This window comes from Pseudopodoces humilis, chromosome 2 (assembly GCF_049639895.1).
Source record: "Pseudopodoces humilis isolate 2021_Gansu_Grassland_sample_001 chromosome 2, ASM4963989v1, whole genome shotgun sequence".
In the NCBI taxonomy this organism is placed as follows: Eukaryota; Metazoa; Chordata; class Aves; order Passeriformes; family Paridae; genus Pseudopodoces; species Pseudopodoces humilis.
This window is the reverse complement of record NC_142201.1, coordinates 70,235,564-70,257,701: the sequence shown is the minus strand read 5'-3', so window position 1 is coordinate 70,257,701 and position 22,138 is coordinate 70,235,564. Positions and strand designations below refer to the sequence as shown.

General features: G+C 37.1%; 2 protein-coding genes across 7 annotated transcripts in view; one reads left to right on the top strand and one right to left on the bottom strand.

Annotated features, from left to right (window-relative positions):
- Nucleotides 1–885, top strand: part of SGCG (sarcoglycan gamma) — a 104,761-nt gene extending 103,876 nt beyond the window's left edge. For all 4 annotated transcript variants that reach the window (XM_088069000.1, XM_005516264.3, XM_014248786.2 and 1 more), the window contains one exon: nucleotides 413–885. In XM_088069000.1, the coding sequence (XP_087925126.1) occupies nucleotides 413–586 (174 nt within the window). In that variant the 3' untranslated portion in view covers nucleotides 587–885. The remainder of the gene's footprint in view (nucleotides 1–412) is intronic.
- Nucleotides 886–1,035: 150 nt separating this feature from the next.
- The window catches only part of SACS (sacsin molecular chaperone), a 44,378-nt gene continuing 23,275 nt past the window's right edge, over nucleotides 1,036–22,138 (bottom strand). For 2 of the 3 annotated variants that reach the window (XM_014248773.2, XM_088068997.1), the window contains exons 9-10: nucleotides 20,764–20,790; nucleotides 1,036–19,416 (exon numbers count right to left, since the gene is read on the bottom strand). In XM_014248773.2, the coding sequence (XP_014104248.2) occupies nucleotides 7,856–19,416; nucleotides 20,764–20,790 (11,588 nt within the window). In that variant the 3' untranslated portion in view covers nucleotides 1,036–7,855. The remainder of the gene's footprint in view (nucleotides 19,417–20,763; nucleotides 20,791–22,138) is intronic. The other variant, XM_088068998.1, reaches the window with a different exon arrangement.

Here is a 22,138-nt window from a genome sequence, read left to right as displayed (position 1 = left end):
CATTTCAGCAGGCCCATGTCTTTCTTACGTTGGGGGCCCCAGAGCTGGATACCACATAGGTTTTCATCCATCAGTACCCCCACATCTTTCCCCTCAGGGCTTCTCTCAATCCATTCATCATCCTGCTTGTATCCATTTTGGGGATTGCCCCGACACAGGTGCAGGACATTGCCCTTGGCCTTGTTGAACCTCAGGAGTTCTCTGCTAAGAGGAGGGTGGGCACCAGCTTATTCCTGTCCTGTGTTTATGTCTGCCAAGAGCCCAAGGCTCAGAGAAACTTTGTACATAACAAGTCCTATGTAAAAGGCCATTCTTAAACCTCTGCCTAGCCAAATTCAACTCATCTCATGGCACATTATTTATTGCTTTATAACCTCTAACAACCCCATTTGTCCTGCTGTTTCCCATGCAGCTTTTGCTTGATGCTGAAACCGTGCGACTGCCCAAGCTGCCTGAGGGTGCAAGGGGTGGATCCGGGATTTCTCAGGGGCTCTATGAAATCTGTGTGTGTCCCGATGGAAAGCTCTACTTGTCAGTGGCCGGCGTGGGCTCCACTTGCCAAGAATACAGCCGAGTCTGCCAGTGAGGCATCCGGAAAGGTCCACACACCCCCTTGCGCATCTGAGTTTTGTATTACCCCTGAAGAGCATCACTGAAATGAAAGCGTATTTTTCAGCATTTTAAAAACAAAGTACTTACAATTTAGGAAACAAATCTGCATCTATAATTCTGGAATACAGGGTGTAAGGGGAAGAAGAAGAGCACAAATGACATTTCCACTTCAGATGAATGACTTGAATCAAATTACATGTTTTGTCAGTAACACTTGGAAAACAGCCTTACAGAGAGCATAAAAAAATAAAACAAATATGTTTCCTTGCTGAACTATTATTCAGTCAGATGATTATGTCATTGTTCACATTTCTGAGATCGTGGGTTTTTCCTCTCACTACATGCAAACACTTACTGTATTAGTGGGTGAAATTAAATTGAGGGAACTACTTGAATTATTTGTAAGACAAAGCATTATTTGGAGAATTCAGAAAGTGCCAGCAAATGGTCTATGCAATTTTGTTCTTGCAATAACACAAGATAGAAAAGTGCGGTATTTGTATAAGTTCTGTATAAAAGATGTTAATTTGCTAATCGCTTTCTATTTTAATTTGGCAACACATATGCTGATTTGCTTCTTACTGAGATTCATATAAAAATAACTAAAGCAAAAAGCTCCAGAAGCCATGAAGGCCTCTCTGTGTCTCAAATCCATTCACTATACAACAGAGAAATATGTTAGTATATTTTATAATAGCAATTGTTTGTTCTACTGCCTGTACCATCATATTCATTTAAATCCTTTTTTATTTTAGGACATGCTAATTCAACAAGGCAATCTGTTGTGCCAGCTGGACTAGTAAAAAGGAAAAAAAATTTGGCTTCAGATTGTCTGACACAAGGAACTATTTGGGCAGTGGGAAAAAGTCCTTTTATGCTGCCCACAGATTTCAATTAAGAGGAGTATTTCATTTCCAGCTGCATATGTTGACTGGTATTTCTGATCCCGTCAGAGTGGGACTCCATCACAAACAGAGAGAGTAAAACTGTTATTTTTTACATTAGGACTTTGGATATGAATAAATGCTCACCAGAGCTGACAAACCGTTTATTGGCCTTGTAAAGAAACACAACTGCAGACCCATTCCCCTGTACAGAACTGCACTGAACACAGTTTGCACACCTCTGGGTAGCAAGATTTGTATTTAGTAGTCTGTTGTTTAAACATGGGTTTTTAATTCCTTTGATGCTGTTTTGTATATACTTCATGATCTTATTATCCAGGAAGGAGCTATCACATAGTGCCTTGGTGTCTATTTACAGAAGGATTTTAACCCATAGTGTTAGTGAACCACGAATATCCACCTTTTGGAAGAAAATTAATCATCCTCTTTAAAACAGAAGAATTAGAACAAAATAACTAATAACTTTTTTAAAACTTTAGCTCTGGTGAGCAAAGGAAGAAAACCAACACTTGGATGAGATCCCCAGGTACACACAAAAGCCTGAGAAAGAGTCCCCTGTTGACATTGTGCACTATCACTGTGGTAAAGCCCAGGGCAGTCCCTGCCTCGAGGGCTGCCTTTGCAATTTCTCCAAGAGTCTGATGTACAGAACTGAAACTGCCCTTCAGTAGCAGGATCCAGCAGCAGCAGGAGCCCTCAGCAATTAGAGCAAACTCGAAGAGCTTCAGTAGCACAAGTAGGAAACACTTAAGGTGAGCTTAAGCAAGTGAAGCAAGGTTTCACAAGTTATCTGGAGAGTGCTCCAATTGCTGTTACACTGCCTAAAGGAGAAGTAGGAAGCCATACATCTTCCATATCTGGAATTCCATTTTCTCAGGCTTAGGCTCACTCACTCCTGTCTTCAGGAGTGAGTCCAAGGCTATTGGGCATAAGGAGAGAAATGTTTATCTCCACGTCTGTATCTCTTGACTATAACTGTCTCTACATCTAAGCCCTCAGCTGAGGCACACTTTAACAGAAATCTGTCTTCAGAATTCCTTTAAAGTCAGTTTAGGCGGTTCCAGCTCCATGCACAAGCTTTTACAAACCAAAATACAAGCAGACTTAGCTTATTCACTGGATAGAAAGTATGAGTACTAAAATAAAGGTCAGCAAATACCCTTGCATGTGCCAGATACCTAAAACCTGCTGCTACAAGTAAGTTAGAGAACTGCAATGTCACCAATCTCTTACAGGTGTAGTATTAACAGGAAAACTGGGACTCGAGTTCTTAGGAATTTCAGTCGCTGTTCTGAAATCAAGGAACATATGCCCACTTCCATGGAGTATCAAATAAATCATTCACCTAATCTAACCCCTAAATATTAGCCAGATCCTGCAAAATAGTTACGATCTGCTTCTTTGGCTGGCAATAGAAGTACTTCACTTTTTAAGTTATACATTTTTAAGCTTTTGTTTTGGAGACACATTTTCAAATGTGATTTGCCAGTTAATTCACAGCAGACGATTGCACTGAAGCTTTCCGGGCAAGAATAACCTGACCCCTAAAGAGCTGTGAAAATCGGGGTGCAGTCCCCTGGCTGGTAACACTATTAAGCATGATGGCACTTCATTTAGACACTGCAGTAACTACCACCTTTCTTGTGAAGATAAATCTTCTGGACTTGCTTCAGTTCAGTGCCTGTGGACAGGCACTCAGAATCCTCCTGAGGTACTATCCACAGGTTCCATTCAGAATCCTCTGACTAGTACCAAAACCTAAAGAAGTCTTTTGTACCCTCAACACTGCCATCACCCAAACCTCCAATGTGATCCTTTTCATTGCTTAAATTTAATTCTTCCTTTCATTATGCTACAACACTGATATCAGAAGTATTGTTCCAGTATAGAAGTTGTGCACGTTTTTTAAAGCATGACTGGTGAGATCTTGTCACTATTTTTTTTCTTTTAGGTATGGTTAGTAGAGAAACAAAATTTATGCTAAAATTACCAGAGTGTAATCAGCTGATGCTACAATCTGAATTACTTTTAATCTGAATTACTTTTAATCTCAAGGTAGTTAATACATCACTAAATTATAATTTCTGGTATCTCCATGTGGATGTCTATCCCTCTGTAATACTTTAATTATTGTTTCTACTTGAAACAAACTTCAGTAAATAGTTACAGAGTAACAGAAAATTATGGCACAGGGAACTGAGAGTATGCAGTTCTCTAGTTTATTTCCAAAATTATCATCCAAATGAAGAGAAAAAAATCACTACCAGCATAGTGAACTGATTTGTTTGCATATTTACTCCCTCAAAAAGAATTATTTACAGCACTTCTTGCAACTGGTTGCAGTTGTTACACAGTGGAAAAATAGTAGAAAAACTTCACTGGTGATTACCCAAACACAAGCCTTTTTTTTCCATTTCACAGTCCTTTAGTAGTTGCATTTGTCTATCTATATATAGCTTTATGCAAAAGGAAATTGCAAGAATTGGAAACTGAGTTCTTGAATAAACTTTATACATTTTGAACAGTCTGCTTCTGCTTTTCTATTCAAATTAAACACAACTTAAATGAATTATTTCATTTTTAAAACAAAATTATTTTTCCAAGACTAAGAATGTAAAGCATACTTTATTTTAAAATATGAACAAAAGTCTTGGTCCCAGCTAAGAAATGTACTTTGCAGAATTTAGAAAATGCTTTACAATTAGGTTTCATTGGACATCTAGAATTCCTTTGTCTTAAACATGAGTAGGTGAAAGTAAACACAGAACTCATGGCAGTGCTGCTGATTTAATCATCCAGAAAACAAACCAAAGATAAACAGTTTTGATTAAAAATTCATTGACAAATCCCTTCATGTGACAAAATATGTGTGTCTTCTTCAGATGAAAACATTTATTTTGTCTGTCAAGTTTAGTTATTTTTGAACTCTTAGCTCTGCCTTTGTTCCCCAAAACCAATCCAGCCTTTCCCAAAGAGTTTAGATCCAGCAGCAGAAAATCTCAAAGGTGGTACTACCCTCCTCTACTTTAATTGGAAAAATTACAATAGATTTAATTGCAGCCTTGTTTAAAGCAACCCAAGTATACCAGTACCAGGTGTATGCAATCCTTACAGTAAACTTTAACTCCTGTTTCATAAATCATTACAGTAAAGTAACTATAGTAATAATGCCTGGAGTACAAATATTGCAAAACTGCATTTTTTACACAAGGAACCATTTATTTTTCTTCTGGTAGTCAGCTACACAAAAAACTATTTACAAAACAAAACAAACTCACAAACAAAAGATATTTTTCATGCCACTAATTGCTGAGGCAAGTGTCCTGTGCTTTTTAGAATAGCTGTGAATGCCATTTTTTGAGAGGAAAGCTTTTAAAGCACAAGATAGTTACAAGCCTATTGAGGCTTATTCCAACTGCAATTCCTTAGATTTAAGCTGCCCAATGTATAGTTAAATCAGCTTCATATACCACTGTCTTTTTGTTAAATTCCTCAACTGTAATTTTGGGAAAAAAGAACTGAAGCTGCTTTTCCTAGATAAACTGCTGGTACCTGTGGAAGGTAGGAGACAGAACTGAATGAAAAGAAATTTTCTCCAACAAGAACTCGTTTAATGTGCAGAATTACTTGTTAAATGTATTTTTGTGGTACCTAAATGCTAACACTTACTTCTATAGACCCCTACTACAGAATCATGATATCCTAACTGTTCTAAGCTTCCATACCTGACTTAGACACATTGCTAAGCCTCCCAGCTGAGCCAAAAGAATCAATTAAGCATTTTATTTATTTATTTGATTTTTTTATCATGAATTAAATGGTACTTACAAAATCATGTTCTGTCAGTGGTTTCCTGGTCTCACAAAGCCTCTTTATTTAGGCTAGCTGTTACTGTGAGTTAAGCAAATAAGATGCTAGGAGACTTCTGAGACATGACTCTTGCCTGTGTCTCTGCAGCCATATGCAAATTATATTGTTAGTTTCAATTCAGGAACAACACAATTAGTTTTTCTATGTCATTCAAGTTTTCTTTCCCAACTTGGCTCAGTGTTAAAATTGCTTCAGACCATTAGCTTACTAAGAACTGGGACCGTTTTCTTTCTCAGTGTCAGCACTTAAGAGTATATACACAATAAACAAAATAAAAATTACAACAGAATAGTTTGGTGGTTCTCCACAGCCATTTTAACAGTTCATAATAATAATACTGGTAAGGCAACATAAGTTGCTTATAAAACACAGTTATACATTTAGAAGATTTTCTTCCTCAAGAGCTCATGTGAGAACAGGAAACTATTCACGGTGCTCCTGTTACACTTTTGCATGCTGCCATGAGACCTTATGTTTTAGCTCCATTTGTAATGAAAAGCATGAGAACTGTTTCCTTTTCAAGTATTTTGCTTACCCTGAATACTATTCATCTGACTTAATGCATGAAGCAAGAACCACAAAGGAATCTATTTTAAAAACACAGGGAATTAACTAAACTGATTAATTTCATGGCACACCAGGATTCGTGTTTTCCTTACATGCTATTTATTGCAAAAAATCAGCAAAATATACAATTTCTTTGAGAAAACTGCAAACATTTGTCAATGCAAAAAAAAAAGTTTCCTTTTCAACAGTATTTTAATATTTGTACAATTATCTAGAATTAATCAAAAAAAGATTGTGTATTTACTGATAGAAAAGCTTCAAATAATAGGTAAAGTTAGCTTACATTATCAAACCAAAACACATCGGACTGAAGTATATGTTTGCATTTTTCTTTATTAAACTTATGGCACTTAATTTAATAGCAGAAATAATAATAATTATAGGGCTCCACAATCAGAAGCAGTATCATTTTCCAAATGTCACATTTCATCAAGAACAAGGCCTTTATAATTTACTCAAAACTAAGACAGACCTCGTTGTGTTTTTTTTATTTTTGTATTACAACACTAACACAGCTGTATCCGCCCTGCAAGCTTGCTGTTGTTTATTTTCCTTTGTATCCTGTAAGTTAAATTGCAGTTTCACTCTGCTGTCAAGTAGACAAGTGTAACAGCATGCCACTGGAAAATGTTTGACATTTATGTTCAATGTGGCTGATCCAGCAAAGAAAAATCCTGCCATTTAAAATTATCCTTCCATTTTTTATTTTTAATTTTTTTTTTACAAAAAGCTAATGTTGAACCTACTGCATGACATTACCAAAAGTATTACAAACTATAAAAGAAAGGGTGTGAACTAATAATCAGATTTCTTGAGGGCTGTAGTGAATAACAAAATAAAACCAGCATTACATTGCAGCACCTTTAAACATGTAACAAAAAACAGTGCTTTGTGTACACCAAAAATGAGTTACTGAATTGTACTATTACCAATGTTTATGGAAAAATATATATATATATATACACAGAAAGGCACACACGCAGGGGAAAAAAAAAAGGAATTCAAGCATTTAGGCATCTGAAAACTGAGTTTTGGTGCTCAAAAAAAAAATCATGAAACACCATATAATAATGTTTACAGATTTTATATCATCCACATGCTTTTTCATTAAACAAAAGATGACAGGCTCTAAAAACAAAGTAAGTTAAATATTTCATTATTTTATAATAAAGTAAATGCAATCAATGCATGACATGATGTGGCATGTTGAATCAAGTATCGTTATTCAGCATTAACATAACTGTACCAGTTTACAGGTACTAAACTATCCTTTAAATGTTTACAGTGTGATGCTGCAGCAAATTTATAATCAGATCCAGCTGATAAGAGTATTACTATGAGTGACATGAATGTCCACAGAACACAAAAGAATACAGACATGTTTTGGGGCAATACCTCCATAGTCATTTTAACTCCACCCATCTCCCATTTCTTTGTATGTGCAGTCTTAAGATTAGTACATCAAAAACTGACATTACCCTTTCAGAAACATTACATTAAATGAAATAAATCTAATAAGGTGTTATAATTACAGGCTTCATCTAACAGAAAGCTAAGCTTTGGTTATATAAAGTGCAGTTCAATAATATGCCAATTAATCACAATGTTGTGCATACATCTAATTTTTTGCAGCTCAATGTCTTTGCAAATTCTAAAAAATATTCAGGTTTTACAGTTTGCTTAACAGCAGGCTCAGTTAAGAAAAAGATCCCATTTAAGTAAATTTCAGTTCTAAGTACCTTGGTACCATCCACCTTTGTGCACTACATTTCTAAACTGCTTGGCAACATATAATCTCTTGGACATTCCATAACCTGCACAACTGCATTTGTGAAATTCACGTGCACCACGTGAAACACCTAAGCTCTTGACGAAACAGTCCCCTAACATCTTCAAATCATTTATACTTTTTGTTGTATGAAGTTTTCAAGTTTTATTATGATGCAAGCAGTACATTCCATCACTCTCATAGCAACTTCTGAAGTAAACCTGTCATTGGGAATCTGTGGAAAAGGAAGTAGGTCAGGATACCTCGTTTTTAAGCTATCTACTCCATAAGCCTCCAATGTCTGAACATCATTTGAAAGTCCTTCAAGTTGCTGACTGTACTCTTCTATTTTTTGTGCAAGGGCTGCTGGTTTTACATCTTTGTCCGACTTGCCCTTCACAGCGTAGTCAGCTGCAATCAAGGCTAGTTTAGTAGAAAGGTAGCACTTAAAGCACACCCATTCATTGGCATTTTTATGAAGGTCATTTCGTGCAGCTGAAAAGTTGGCTCGGGCCTGCCTAAGCCATCGACGTGCCTCCACCGGATTGCCAACAGACCTGAACGTAGGTGGGACAAAAAAGCGCTGGGAGTAAGATGGCCCTGTGGAGGAGGGACATTTTTCTTTATACTGCTGCCTTTCTGATTTGTGGCTTGTTGCTTCCTGATTCCATGAAGTGTAAAATCTCTGAAATGAAAATTTATCTGACTGAAATCGAGAAGCAGAAGATGAAAATGGTCTCCTTGAGGCTCTGTCCATATTTTGATCCATAAAGGCCTGTTTTTCCATCCTATTAATCTCATTCTGTAAATGTTTGAAAACCTCATTAGCTATATCAAGATTCTCTGCATTTTTATCTGGATGCCATTTAAGATACAGCCTCCTAATAATCTTTTTTCTTTCAGATTCTGGAAGCTTCCAAGCCTGTTCAATCACAGACGTCACTTCTCTTAATATTTCTGGCAATGAGTTTGACTTTATCTTTTTTGGGGAGTGGTGTTTTGAGGACATTGTTTTGTGACTGTCTCTACCAGTGAAGATAGGTGGAATTGCCCTTGGTCCATGTGCTGGAAATTCTGTAGGACTAGTTGGGGTAGAAGGTGTGCTATCCCTGCCATGAGAACTTTCTTCTGGTCTGGAAAATTTGTACAAGTCAAGGGAGCTCACTATTTTATACTCACTATATCCAATATCAATCTGGTAAATCTTCCCTAGAAAACTGGGGCTTTCATCATCTTCTCTTTCTACTTCCTGCACAATGATTGCATAGGTGTAAGTAGGCTGATATGATCCATATATATCACCACCTTCAGAATCAACAAGGTAACCAACATATTCACCAGGATAAAATACATTCATTGGATCCATTAGAAGTGTATAATGAATTTCAGCTGGTATAGGAGTACCAGGTGTTGGTAGTTCAAGTTTTGATGGCTCAGAAGAGTCATACTTCACTCCTAAGCTGTCAAGCTTCTCACTGATCCGATAAATATCATTACAACCCAGCATGGCAATTAAATATGAGGTATCAGAAATCAGGTTGTCAGTTGCAGATTTTAATGTCATGGCTAATGCTAAGAGGAAATTTATGTCCTTGCTGTCAGAATGCTGTATGTAAAGCAGTATTACTGCATTTCCATATCTCTTCAAGAAAGCAAATGTTTCGCTCTTGCTGTGGGGAATAGGAGCAAACCCTTTAACTCTTAATGTTGTTTGTAACTTCTCAAAACAGGAAACTTTCAAACCTTCTCGCAAAGCTTTGCAAAGTCTTATTACTTTTTCTTCGTTAGCCAGAAAAGCATTGTCATTTTCATGCTTCATAATCCTAATGAGTCCTGTGATGAACTGCTCTGAAGACAACAGTAACTGTAACCTTCCCTGCAAAGAACACAACGCTCCAAACTGACAAATTTTGGGAGACTCCTCATCTAGCTGTTCTTCAAGTATACTGCTAAGTAATCGAGGCCTCAGTTTCTGAGGGAATAACATGATCAATTTAGTGTGAAAGCCATGGTCTTTGCCTAAGTAACACTGGCTAAGATCAACAAGCATCTGCACACCAATGTTACCTTGGATTCTGCTTTTGTAGTGGGGTGCATCATCAAAGACTAAGATACTAGACTTTACCAACCTACCGTCTTGACTGGGAAGGTAAAGGGCAAAATCTCTCATATTCTCAAGGTCATTCCTAACCTTTACAGAATCATTCTGAAGACTTTTGAACAGCCCTGAAACTACTCTTTTAACTGTGCGCATTTCATTAGGATCCAATTGCTTTCCTTCCGAGCTCTTATATATGCGACCTAGAACTTCAACATACTGCTTTGTTGAAATAATGTCTTCAGTACCCAAATGTTTAAACAACTGATGGAAAGTACCAAGTTCTAAAGGAAGTTTGTAAAGATAAGGTTTAAAATCAGATTCGTATTCAAGGTTTATTACCACCTCCTCAGGCTTAAGGAGCTTCCAGCCTTCTTCCACCATTACAAAAGAAACTCCTCGAAGCTGAAAGCGGAATTCCCTCTTCTCTGTACTGAGAAACTCATAAATGCTTCTTAGGACCTTGGCCCTAGTTTTTACCATGTCCTCATCCAAAGTTGTAATATTGCATATGTTCCTGCAGTTATTGATGACTTTGTCCAGAGGAGGGTCCAAATTAACATTCAGCATGGTTAAAACTTGCTCAAGCTGTTCTTGCGCACCAAGACTACTCCCCTCTTGTTCTTTGATGCTTAAAGGTGTTGCTTTCTCAGGAAGAATAGGACATGACGTCCACAGCAACTGCAACACATCGGTCTGCTTGAATTTAGGGTTCACCTGTGCCCCATTGAATCTTATAAGAGGAAGAGTTCCATTAACTTCTTGATACTGAGGATGAAATCTCACAAATTCTGCTGGAGCTCGTTCAGGGCACAGAAAAGGAATTAAAGACAATTCTTTCAGAAAATTTCCTGAAAAAAGATCAGTTCTTTCTTGAAATATATGATGGAGGAGGACATCGACAGTATTCTGTAGTGTTTCTTTAGACCAGTTTTCTGTATTTGCTCGCATGCTGATTTCCTTAGCAAACTGCAGTAACTGCTGCTGTGAAATTATGAATTTCAATCCGATATGTCGCAGAAAAGTTACCCATGATGGAAGGAACGCAGCTTGATTTTTTGGTTTTGTAAGTTGCTCTAGTTTTTTAAAAAAATCTTGAGGTATAAAGAATTTTTCGGGCAGCATAACTTCGAAGACTTTTACAGTCCTGTCATAAAAGTACTTTGCAGGTTTTAACCTATTGCTTGCATCATGAATGATCAAAATGCTTTCAAGCTTTTCAAACAGCTGTTCTTTCATTTCTGAAATTTCTTCAATGCTAGTTAGCCTATTCTTTAAGTAGATCAAATGTTCTAATTTTGCATCGTAAGACAGACTTTCAATTTTTGGCAAAAGATGTTTCAAGTACACTTCAAGATCATCCACAGAGACACAGCCAAGCATAGTATACAAATCTTTCAAATGAACCTTCTCCTCAAGAAAAGCCGATGAAGTTGACTGTGTCCATCTGTCTACTTCAACTGATGGGATGCTTTTCGTGAGGACATAACATGTCCCATATTTTGCAATGCTGATGTATCGGCCACTGATTGATTTGTAACATGGAAGAGACTTCAAAATTTTAATGTCATCCTGAGATGTCAAATGACATAAGTTGCAATTGAAGTACATTAGGAGAGCCTCAAAGTCACTTTCTGCTAACTTTTCAGTCTTAAAAGTTGATGTCTGTACCATATATTGTATGGCTTTCAGAATGCTGGAGGGATTATCTATGTTTGCTGTACGTCCCGACAACAAAGGTACTAAAGCACTGTCTTTGGAGCAGATTTTGTTCAATGCCAGTTGAATACAGCCTGTTTTCATTAAAGCATGGAAGACTTTATCACTCTGAGCATTTGGAAAGACAGCTATATGCATGATGCTGAGTGGCAGCAAAACATCACACTCTGGCACAACCAGGTGATTGGCTGAGACAGTAAACTTTACACCTGGGAGCAAAGTCCAGTCCTTCAAAGTTTCAATAACGCCATCAAATTTTGCTTGCGTATCTTCTTGTTCTTCCTTAATATTTAGAGACTCACTAATAAAATGCCAAGCACTTTTAAGCCAAGATTCACTTGCGAAGTTTTCCTTCCACTTCATACAATTTCTAGTTTTATATTCTCTAGGCAGCACAGATGACAACAATTCAGCAAAACTCCTGATATCAAAGACTTTAGCTACCTCACTGCTGAGCAGAATATTGTTGTATCTCAAATACAAGGTGTTCATAAAGAGATCCTTGCGAGATGGAATCAGTTCATGGTATGTTGTCAAGAACTTCGGTCGCTTTGAATCAAAAACCTGCAAAACATTGTCAAGAGTAATGAGGAGTGGCAAACCCTCAATTTGGATTTCATTTTCTTCTGCATCTTTGAAACAGTAGTCAACCAGGAGTTTGAGGCTATGGAACAGTTTCAAATTTGTCTGCTGAAGACGACAGGGTAACTTTCCAATGTGGCAATTAGAGTCTGGAAACGAAAATGTCATCAAAAACAATCGGACATCAGCAGGTGTCACATAGGTGACAGGAATATCTGCATCTACCAAACAGTGGTAGAGATTTGCAGTCTCATCACAGTTATATACCAAATTAAATCCAATTTCTAAGAGTAAATGTTTTAGTCTGTAAACATTTTCGGCCACGGTCTTCCGTGTTGTGATGTTGTATTCTGTATTTTTGAGGTGCTGCAATTCATCTTGTAGCAAATTGTCAAAGAATGGTCTGCCTTTGTTCACAGTAGACATGTTAACCCATGTGATGATAACAGCAGAATGCAAATCTGAACCATCAACATTTGGAGCTCTCATAACAGGTAAAAGACGCTTCAAATCTTCATAAATGCAACTGTAAACTGCTTTCACTAAGCAATACCAGTCTGGTTGAATATCAAGCCTATTAACTGGGAAAAAGGATAAAAACTTTTTTATAGTGTCTTTCACAGCATGAATAGGTGTGTTTTGCAGCACTGATACTGTAGGGTCAGTGCCTGGAAAATATCTCTTCTTCAGCTGAATCAGCAGTTCAACATAGGCTGGTGCTATCAGCGCTGTCATTAAACTACTGTTCCAGTCACTTCTTACTCCAACACCGTTATCATCACGCCACAGATTTCTTCTTGCAGAGTCCAGAGCAAAGTGTCCATTCACATGGAAAGGCAATCCAGTTTCCAATGATAAGGGTAAGAAACAGAATGCTCTGTGGGGCTTTTTGTAATTATGAGTAATGCAAGCTGCTACTCCACCACGAGGGAAAAGAGTAATGTCCTCATTCTTGTGGGCTGAAACCACGCTTTTGGATACCTTTTCCATGGCAGAAAAGCCTGACCTGTTACAAATTAACCAAGTGGTGAGATTTCCTTCAGAGTCTTCAGTATCCATAGTGTAAGTAATCTGCTGTACAGGTATTTCACTTAGCTGTTTCTTTTTCATTACACTGTCGATCACAGACGCATGGAATTGCTTTCGTTTCAGTCTGTCTCCATCAGTGATTTTGCCTTGTACAGAGTACAGGACATTCAGTGCTCCTGTTGTTTTTTCTATCTCACAAATAGAAATTTTTTCCATGTGGTTCAAAAACATTAGGAGTTCTGCTCCATCTGTACGCAGCTTATCCAAAAGATTTTGGACCATTCTATCTGAGCATGGAACTGATGAAATTTCTGATACTTTTGCCATTTCTCCATTTCGAAGAGGAAACCTAAACATTGTACAATTGTCCAGTTTAAAGTGATTTCCTAAGTAGAGATCCAGTACATCTGAGAACTGTGTTCTGAAATCTGCATCTAAATCTCTAAACATGCGGCCAGGACTTGTTGATGTTGAACCTGGTGCATATCTTGCATGAGGATCAAAAATGCAAAGTATATCATTGCCAGACAGGAAAGAAGGGCAATCAGTAATGTGATAAACAGAATTGAAACCTATACCGTATTGTCCAGTTTTACAGGGATTTCCTACTTTTGTACCTTTTCCAAGGTTCTGGATTCCCCGGATATCATCTTCTGTAAAAGGCTGGTTGTTGTAAACACAGAGTGCTGGTCCCTGAAGTGGTGCCCATTTCTCATCAAATATTCTATCGGCTGGATGCTGTCTAGGATCAAACACGAAACAGATCTCTGTAGCTTTTGCATCATCTGCATTCTGAAGGAGCTCTTTCAGCATTTCTTTTTCTGAAGGGTAAGCATTGAGAATGCTCTTAATTCTACTAGTCAATTTTTCTTTCTGGCCAAATTCTGTTCCAAGAGTAGTAAAACAGATATTTGATGCATATCTTTCTAAAGCTTTATGGCGCTTTGGTATTGCTCCAAGCTTCACTGCAACTTCTCTTGGAATATCGCCATGACAATATTTAACAGTTGTGTCCTTAACTTTAATCCATGGACAGTCATTGTAACACAAAGATTTTGCAGGCAGAAGTGCAAGACGAGTGTCTGGCAACAAAATCTCACCATACTTTTTCTCACAAAATTCCTGTTTCTTCTCTCTAATGAGGCCCCATATTCCTTCGCTAATTATTCTCCTGCAGAGCTGAAAGTTGTCTTCTGTTAGTTGTTTGGTCCCTCTCTCCTGATTTATTAATTCCAGAACTACAGCAAAGTCTTCGACTGTGAAGGCCTGTCTTACACCCACACTTTCAAACAGCTCACGGAAACTATTTTTATATTTGTTAGGCAACTGATAGAGATAGGGTGCTGCTTCAAAATTCAAATGAAAAGACACTTTTGATGGATCAGCATACACATTCTCAACCAAAATAAAACTACAGTTTGTTAGCTGTTCAATTATCATGGCTTTTGTTGATTCACTCTCTAACATGGCTTCATGCAGATATTTGTAACAAGCATTAGTGATATTTTCTTGATACAATGTGATTCCATCAAATGACTTTGCAACTTCTTCTAACTGATTAATGACTAAATTAACAGCTGGTTTCTTAAGTAAACCCAAAAATTCTTTGACAGCTAATGACAAAGTACCACAACCTTTAAAAGAGTGGGAATTTTCATTAAGAATTGGTTGTGTGAGGCAAACTATATCTTGATGATCAGCAGTGAAAAGATCATCTGCTGAAAACATCGCTTCAGGCTGAAAATCACTGCCTTTCCAGTGCAGTGAGAAGCCTGCTGGTTTGCTAAGGAAAGGAAGGAAAGGAATGTTTTGACATTTCGTAGCAAATTCTTTAGCTCTAGGATCTCTAGATTTCAATTTTTCATCAATAAGACTCAATATAATGCTGCTCCTGAGACAAGCTGCAGCATGATCAGTCTTGTTAATTTCAGCTACTGACTCTGCACGTTCTATCAAATCTTCCCACAAAATATCATCTTTAGCCATTCCCAACTGCACAAGTTTAACCAAAATAACAGGGTTAAGATAATCCTGAGTGGTACCATAAGGAAATCTTCCGTCCTCAGCATCATACAACTTTGCAACTCTTCCTTCAGGATGGATCAGTCTTGATGGTGTAACTAATGAATGTCCATCCAATGAACAGGGAATACATGGAGTAGCACGAAGAATTTCTGAGAACTCCTCAATTTTTTCATTGAGAACATAACGCATCAAAGGATCACGTAGCTCTGCATCAATCTCCTGAACATTAGGGAAAAATACCTCAGAAAAGAACTGTTTCTCAGAGAAAGTATTCTCCAATAATATGTATTTGCATCCCGCTTCTTCAAATCCTGTCTTTACCCAGGATGGAAGATCTACAGCACACAGATTTTTGGAACCAGTTTTTTTAAGGTACTTCAGAAAGATCTTGAAGGCTGACGGCCCAACATCTGGTCGTTTCAGTATGGAGTCATCTAAAAACCTTACATTCTTCATGGAAACCCAAGACGAACCATCAGAAAACACTCTGATCCCTTCTTTGCTTTTCATATGAGCTATGTCCTCATAAAACCCTTGACAAATAACAGAAAAATCATCGTGAACTGAATCAGGATCTGGCCACACTGCACAGTAACTGTAGTCAACTAGCTCACCATTGATTGCCATGTCACGTAAAACACAAAGGGCTTCTATGTAGGCTTTGACAATAACATGCCTCATGAATACTGTATTCCATCTTCCTTTTGTGTCTGTTTTCCAGATCTCTTTCCGATTTGAAGTAACTGCAAAGCAGCCATTTATGTGGAGAGGCAAGCCTGTTTTTATTCGCAGAGGTAAATAGCAGAATACTTCACCTATGTTGTTGCAGTTGGGTTTTACAACCCATTTTTGATCCTGGGTTTCAGACAGCAACACTCCAACACCACCACAGGGAACTAGACCTAGTCTTCGTCCACTTTCATGCAAAGAAAATTTCAAAGCATCTCCAACATCCATGCAAGAACATATAAGCCATGTTGTTGAATCTACTGTTTTCTGTGGCAATTCATCACCTGATCTTTTCGTCTGTCCTGATTTAGCCATTTCAAAGAAAGCAGCTGGATCATCTTCAGTACCTCTGAAAAGTGGAGACTGTAAATCAGCAATCCGCCTAAACACATGGTGAAATTCTTCTACTACTATCTGCAGGATACACGATGACTTTGGTGTTTCACTAGGAAGTTTTTTAGTACTGCTGCTACACACCTTCATGAGTTTAGCTGCTTCCTTTAAAACACTTACATTTGGTGCAGTCAAAGCTTTGGAAGAACACAGATTTTTTCTGATAGTGACAACATCTTGAGCTACTCCAGGATCATCTGCTTCAATTTTCAAGTATTTCAAAACCATTGAATTTACACTCTGAGCAAATATTATCAGCCTATGACCGCAAATGCTAAATTCATCCACAAGAGAGTAAATGTCTGCTGTATTGTAAGATGCACTGCTGACTTCACTCACTTTAGCTTCCTGCTGGGTCCTAAAGGACAGCCTGAAAAGTGTCCCTTTGTAGCTATAGGGAGATTCTACTGTCAGTGGTAGCTGGCAACCAAAAACTCCTATAAATGGCTTAAACTGATTTGGAAATTTTCGCAGTCTCTTCTGTTGCTTACTCCAGTTGATTTTGATGCCAGGGTTAGATTTATCTCTGATATGTTTACTTATATGGTTGACATTTGGATCAAACATAATCATGAACTCTCGACTCAAAATAATAGGAACATCAGTGATATGATAAACAGAATTGAATCCCAGTCCAAATTTTCCTACTTTGTCAACTTCACTCCTTTTTAGAGACTCTCCTAATCGAGTTATATTTAGGAAATCAGAGTCAGAAAACTCAGAATTATTGAATGACCACAAAGCTGGCCCATGACATGCTGCCATTCCTGGATCCAGAAGGTTCTCTCTTATATCCATATTTCTTCTCATGTCAATCAAGAAATTACATTCCGTTGCATTAGCATCATCAGCATTTTGAAGTAGTTCCTTAAAGATATCTGAAATGGAAGGGTATTCTTCCAATATGTTTTTAATTCTCACAGTCAGAGGCTCTCTTTGCCCAGATTGCTCAAACCCCATATTTTCTGGATTAATCAGTCTTGTGCTAAGGCATGGGACATTTAACCACTCAGCAGTTTTCATCGGTATGTCTTCATGCACCAGAATTATGGGTTCAACAGAATCCTCAAGCAAATCGTTTAAGTCATCAACTTTGATGTCACAGTAACAGCACTCATGAATTGGCTTCATTGCAAGTTTATAAGGAAGTTTGCCACTGTACAGCGGCATGGGCGTATGCAGACTGGCAGGGATCTGATTGCTGTACAGCCATCTTATGATACTCAACATAATGTGAAGGCTTTGCTTACTCTCTTGTTCCGAGAGAGACTGCTCACTCTTCAGATATATTTTCTGAATGACCATAGAAACGTGGTCTGGTGTTAACTCCTCAATTGAACCACAACATTTAAACAACTGGTGAAACTTCGCCATAGTTTTTGGAACGTAATGTAGATAAGGTTGGAGATCAAGATCAGGAACTGATTTTATAACTGCTTGTGAGAGGGAACAAAACGTTTTACCTGTCCAAACCCAGGGAAATTTCAGGGCTTTGAAAGCTTCCTTGCCTTCTTCTAGATGATCATGCATAAATCCATAAATCTCAAGCAAGATATGCTGAAATTGATAGTAGTCCTCATCACTGAAGGTTTTAGAACTATGCCAATCAACTACCACCTTGAAATGTTTCAAGACTGCTTTTATGCTGGGCTTGGTGGGGATTCCAAGTGCTTTTTCTATATCCAGCAGTACATTTTCCACAAGAGGAACTGAGGAACCCACTAAAATTGCGTGTGATATATCGCACATTTCTGGTGGTGAACACAGATCACAATGATCTCCTTTCCAAACTAAGGACCCTGGATAATTTGGAGGCCTTTCCTTACTTGCAGGAATCCATTTTATCTTTTTCATCGCAGCTTTTGTTTCAGATGATTGAAGCAGCATATGGTTTTTGTTCAAAATTGTCAAGAGAGTTCTAGCTTTTCGTAACAGCAAATCATGATTGGTGTTAGAGTCAGCATGCAAACTTTCAATTTTTTTTGCCACTCTCAAGACATCATTTTCCTCAAGATTTGCTTCATTTTTTAAGCCTATTTGTCTCAGTGAATGAAGAATATCTGAGGATGTAAAAATAACAGGGGGGAAGCAACTGTCCTCCTCAGCATAAAACAAATGTTGCAGAAGTTCTACCTCAGGATCAAAGAGTTCGTTTGCTGACATTATCTTTTCTGGTGAGATCTGAATAAACTTAAGTGGTGTCAGCCAATCTATTACATCTGTATTCTCATTTTTCAGAAAAGTCAGATTTTCAAGAACCCATTGCATTATCTGTGCTGTTTCATCATACGAATAAAAATCACTTCTTATGTCTTCTATAACAAACTTCAAGCAGTCTGTGCTCTTTAGCTGTTCTATTTTCAGCAAATTAGCTAAGCGAATAGTTGCTTCATCACTGCTGTCTATTACTGGAACAGAAAACCTTAGACCAGGAGGAATTTTGGCAGTGTGGTGTAATACCTTACTACCTTTTAGCCCAGTAAAAACAGGGACACTTTCATCAGACGATTTTTCAATTTTTTTAAATATTAGCAGTTCCTGAATAATTCTCTTCTCTTTTTCACTTGCATCTGTTAAACTAGCTAAGAATGCCCTAAGAGCATCTTTATGTGTCGGTGGGAATGAAGCAACCTGATTGCATAGTTTCTGTAAGGACATTTTTTCCATTATTTGCAAAACAGCACTTGGCAATGGTGGATGCACATATTTTTTTATAAGTGGATGTTGGATAGAAATATCCAGTTTCTTAAGTACAACTCCACCAATTTTCTGAATGATATCAGCTAAATATTCTGGGAGCTGAGTCTCAGATTCGTCTTCCAGAATGATGGGTGATGGATTCCTAAATCTAACCAGTTCCACCGATGTGTGATTTTCCTCCAGCAGCGTCTTGGGGATAAGCGGCATTTCATCAAACACACTCAAGTCATCAGAAAAATGTATATATAGATTCTTCCAGACCATCTTCAGCCAGGAAACTGACGGGTGCTTTTTTTCTTCCAAGCCTGGATACCACTGTACAACCACATCTCTCCCAGGCCACACGCTGTTCATAACTTCTTTAATGAGCCGGGCAAACCTTTCTGGGTTCAGAAGCTGCAGCTGAGTGCATGGCCTCCCTGAAATTACAGCAAAAGGAAAAAGCTGTGAAAATCACAGAGCACAGTTACTTAGCAAATGGCTTCAGGGAGCAAAGAAAAAGGAAAACAAGGAAAATAAGTCTAATCTGTGCCCTTTTTGTGGAAAAAAAATGTTTGTTAAAAAGGACTGCAGATAGCAGCTTCCTTTGATTTCAGGAGTTAATTAAAAGCAAATACATTCCATATTAGTATGAAAATAGAAACAAATTGAAAATTATCAGTATGGTATTACATTTGTTAGTTTAACACAAAATTTCTCAGGCATACATAGCAACTAGAGATTTAGAATTGAACTACAAACATATTTTTTGTTCAGTTGATTCTTTACCCTACTTATTTGCCTAGTGACAAATAAAAATCTAATCTTTTTTTGTATATAATTGCAAATGTTCAAATAGATTTAAAAGATTATTTATTAGATATAGCAAAGTGGTTCAGCTGCAGCTGATCTTACAACTAAAACTGACAATAAACTAGATGCAGTTAGGCAGGAAATGCTGAAATTAAGTCTATATGTTTTTATTCATATTGTTGAAGTTCTCACTAAAAGAAATACATCTTTACACTTCTGTCTAAATTATAATTAGGAAAGTTTATTTAAAAGTTTATTTAAAAACCACAGAACTTCTGGGGGTAAAACAGCACAGAATAAAAAGATACCACTACCTCCCAACATATCAGAAATAAAAACAGAAGTGAAAACAAGACACCTATTTGAATTTCAGATCTTTCGTCACATCTCGATAACACTGCTGTTTTCTTGAAGGCAACAGTCCAAATAAAGATTAAGAGCAGTTATAGATATCCTTCAGAAAAAAGTATTTTTTCTTTCACTTCATGCCTACAGAGCTACAGATTGTGATAGCTCTATTTGACAGAAAATAGGTAAACATATCAGACTTGTGAAAGTGAGGCAAACTTGCAGAAGGGGCCCAAGGAAGATAAGAATCTACTTAAAAGCTAAACTTAAATCACGTTTTTTTATTTGAGAACAGAAGTTTAAAATACTGTTTTTAAAACTATACAGGTAATCTTAAAATACTGGAAAACTTCCTGCATGTAAGATATTAAGTATGTATAAAGAAACAAATTAAAATAGTGACAATTTCCATGTGACATCATTACAGAGGTTTCTTCAATATGCATTTTCCACTCAGCTGTATTTTGAAATCTTTTTATAATTATGTTAGGTTGCTATCTCTTGGCAGCACTATTTGGCAAGGTTTTTTTACAAGAAAGCTGGGGCAATGAGAAAAGCTAATCACCAAATTCACACAAATATCAAGCTTCAATCCAAACCAGTGTATCTTCAATTAATAACCATACCTGAAAATCCCCAGAGAAGCTGTTGGGCTAGAATATAATCAAATCCATTTTTAGAAAACATCCTGTGAGCTACATATTAATACACTAAGTACAGAAGCAGTTACTAACTAGACAAATACAGTTAACATTTTAGGAGAGTAAAAGTCAGATCTGTTCATCTTTGAACAACACAATAAAAACAACTGCATCCCATCTCAAAGAAAAAATAAAAAAATTTTCTGTTTCTGCAACTGTATCAGAAATCCCTCTGATGTAATTTCTACAGCTATGTAAATAAAATTCTTGACAGATTAAGATTTCTAAACCTCTCAAAACCCCCTCTAATACTTATTGTTTATAGTAACACGCAACTTCTATGGTAGTGCAGTTGTACAGTAATGCCAAATCATTGAATGAAGAATAATTTAGGAGGAGGTAGAATGGAAAGTAGGACACCTGAATCTTGTAAAGAATTATCTAATAGTATTTAGTAACTTTGAGAACATTTAGAAGAATACTCGCCATTTTTATTTACAAAAATAAGTTCTTCTAATGAATGAAAGGCATAAAGTCTTCACAAAGGCTAGAAAAATATCATGGAAAGAAACTGCCAGAAGAGTGAAAAAAGCAAGACTTAAATGTGACCTAATATCTCCCCAGTATCTAAAAGGACTAAAAATACTTCATTGCAGTCCTGAGACCAAGCCTGCAAGGGAAGGCATGTCCTAGAACTCAGCAAGGGACTGGTTTAATAACATACAGGGGTTTTTCTGTTTCTGTTACCTCTGTGTTTTCTGTCAAAGATGTATTCAAGCATATATTGTATTTTGTTTCGGTTGTTTTGCTCTGTTTTTTAACTTAAACCTGCTTTTAGATCACTTTGTGACATTCATTTGGAGGAAATTATCTAGGAAAGTACTGATCTTGAAAATCAGTTCAAGGTTTCATCACACAGAACAGGTGTTTTCCAACACTAACATTACTGTCTTACATAAAATCTTCATGCATCTAATCTCACTGTGGTAGTCTTGATACCTATATATATATCCATTCCTTAGAAGGTACTATTAAACAGCAGCTCCTTATGATTCCATCCTAGATCATGAATATTCCCTGTCTGGATACACAATTTGAAGTAGTCATTACTTTCAACACTTTACATTCTCTTTAAAACCAGTACTGAGGGAAATTAACAGTAGAGAAAAAAAATTAAACAAAGGATATTCTACTGCATCAACAGACCCAACACACATCATCTAACATGCTGACAGGACTTTGAAAATTCTGCTTTTTAAAATAAAGGTTTTCTTTGTAATACTTTCAAACTTGATGTCCTTCATACTCAGTTAAAGTCCCAGATTTAATGTATTTGATACATTTTATATTAAATATTTAC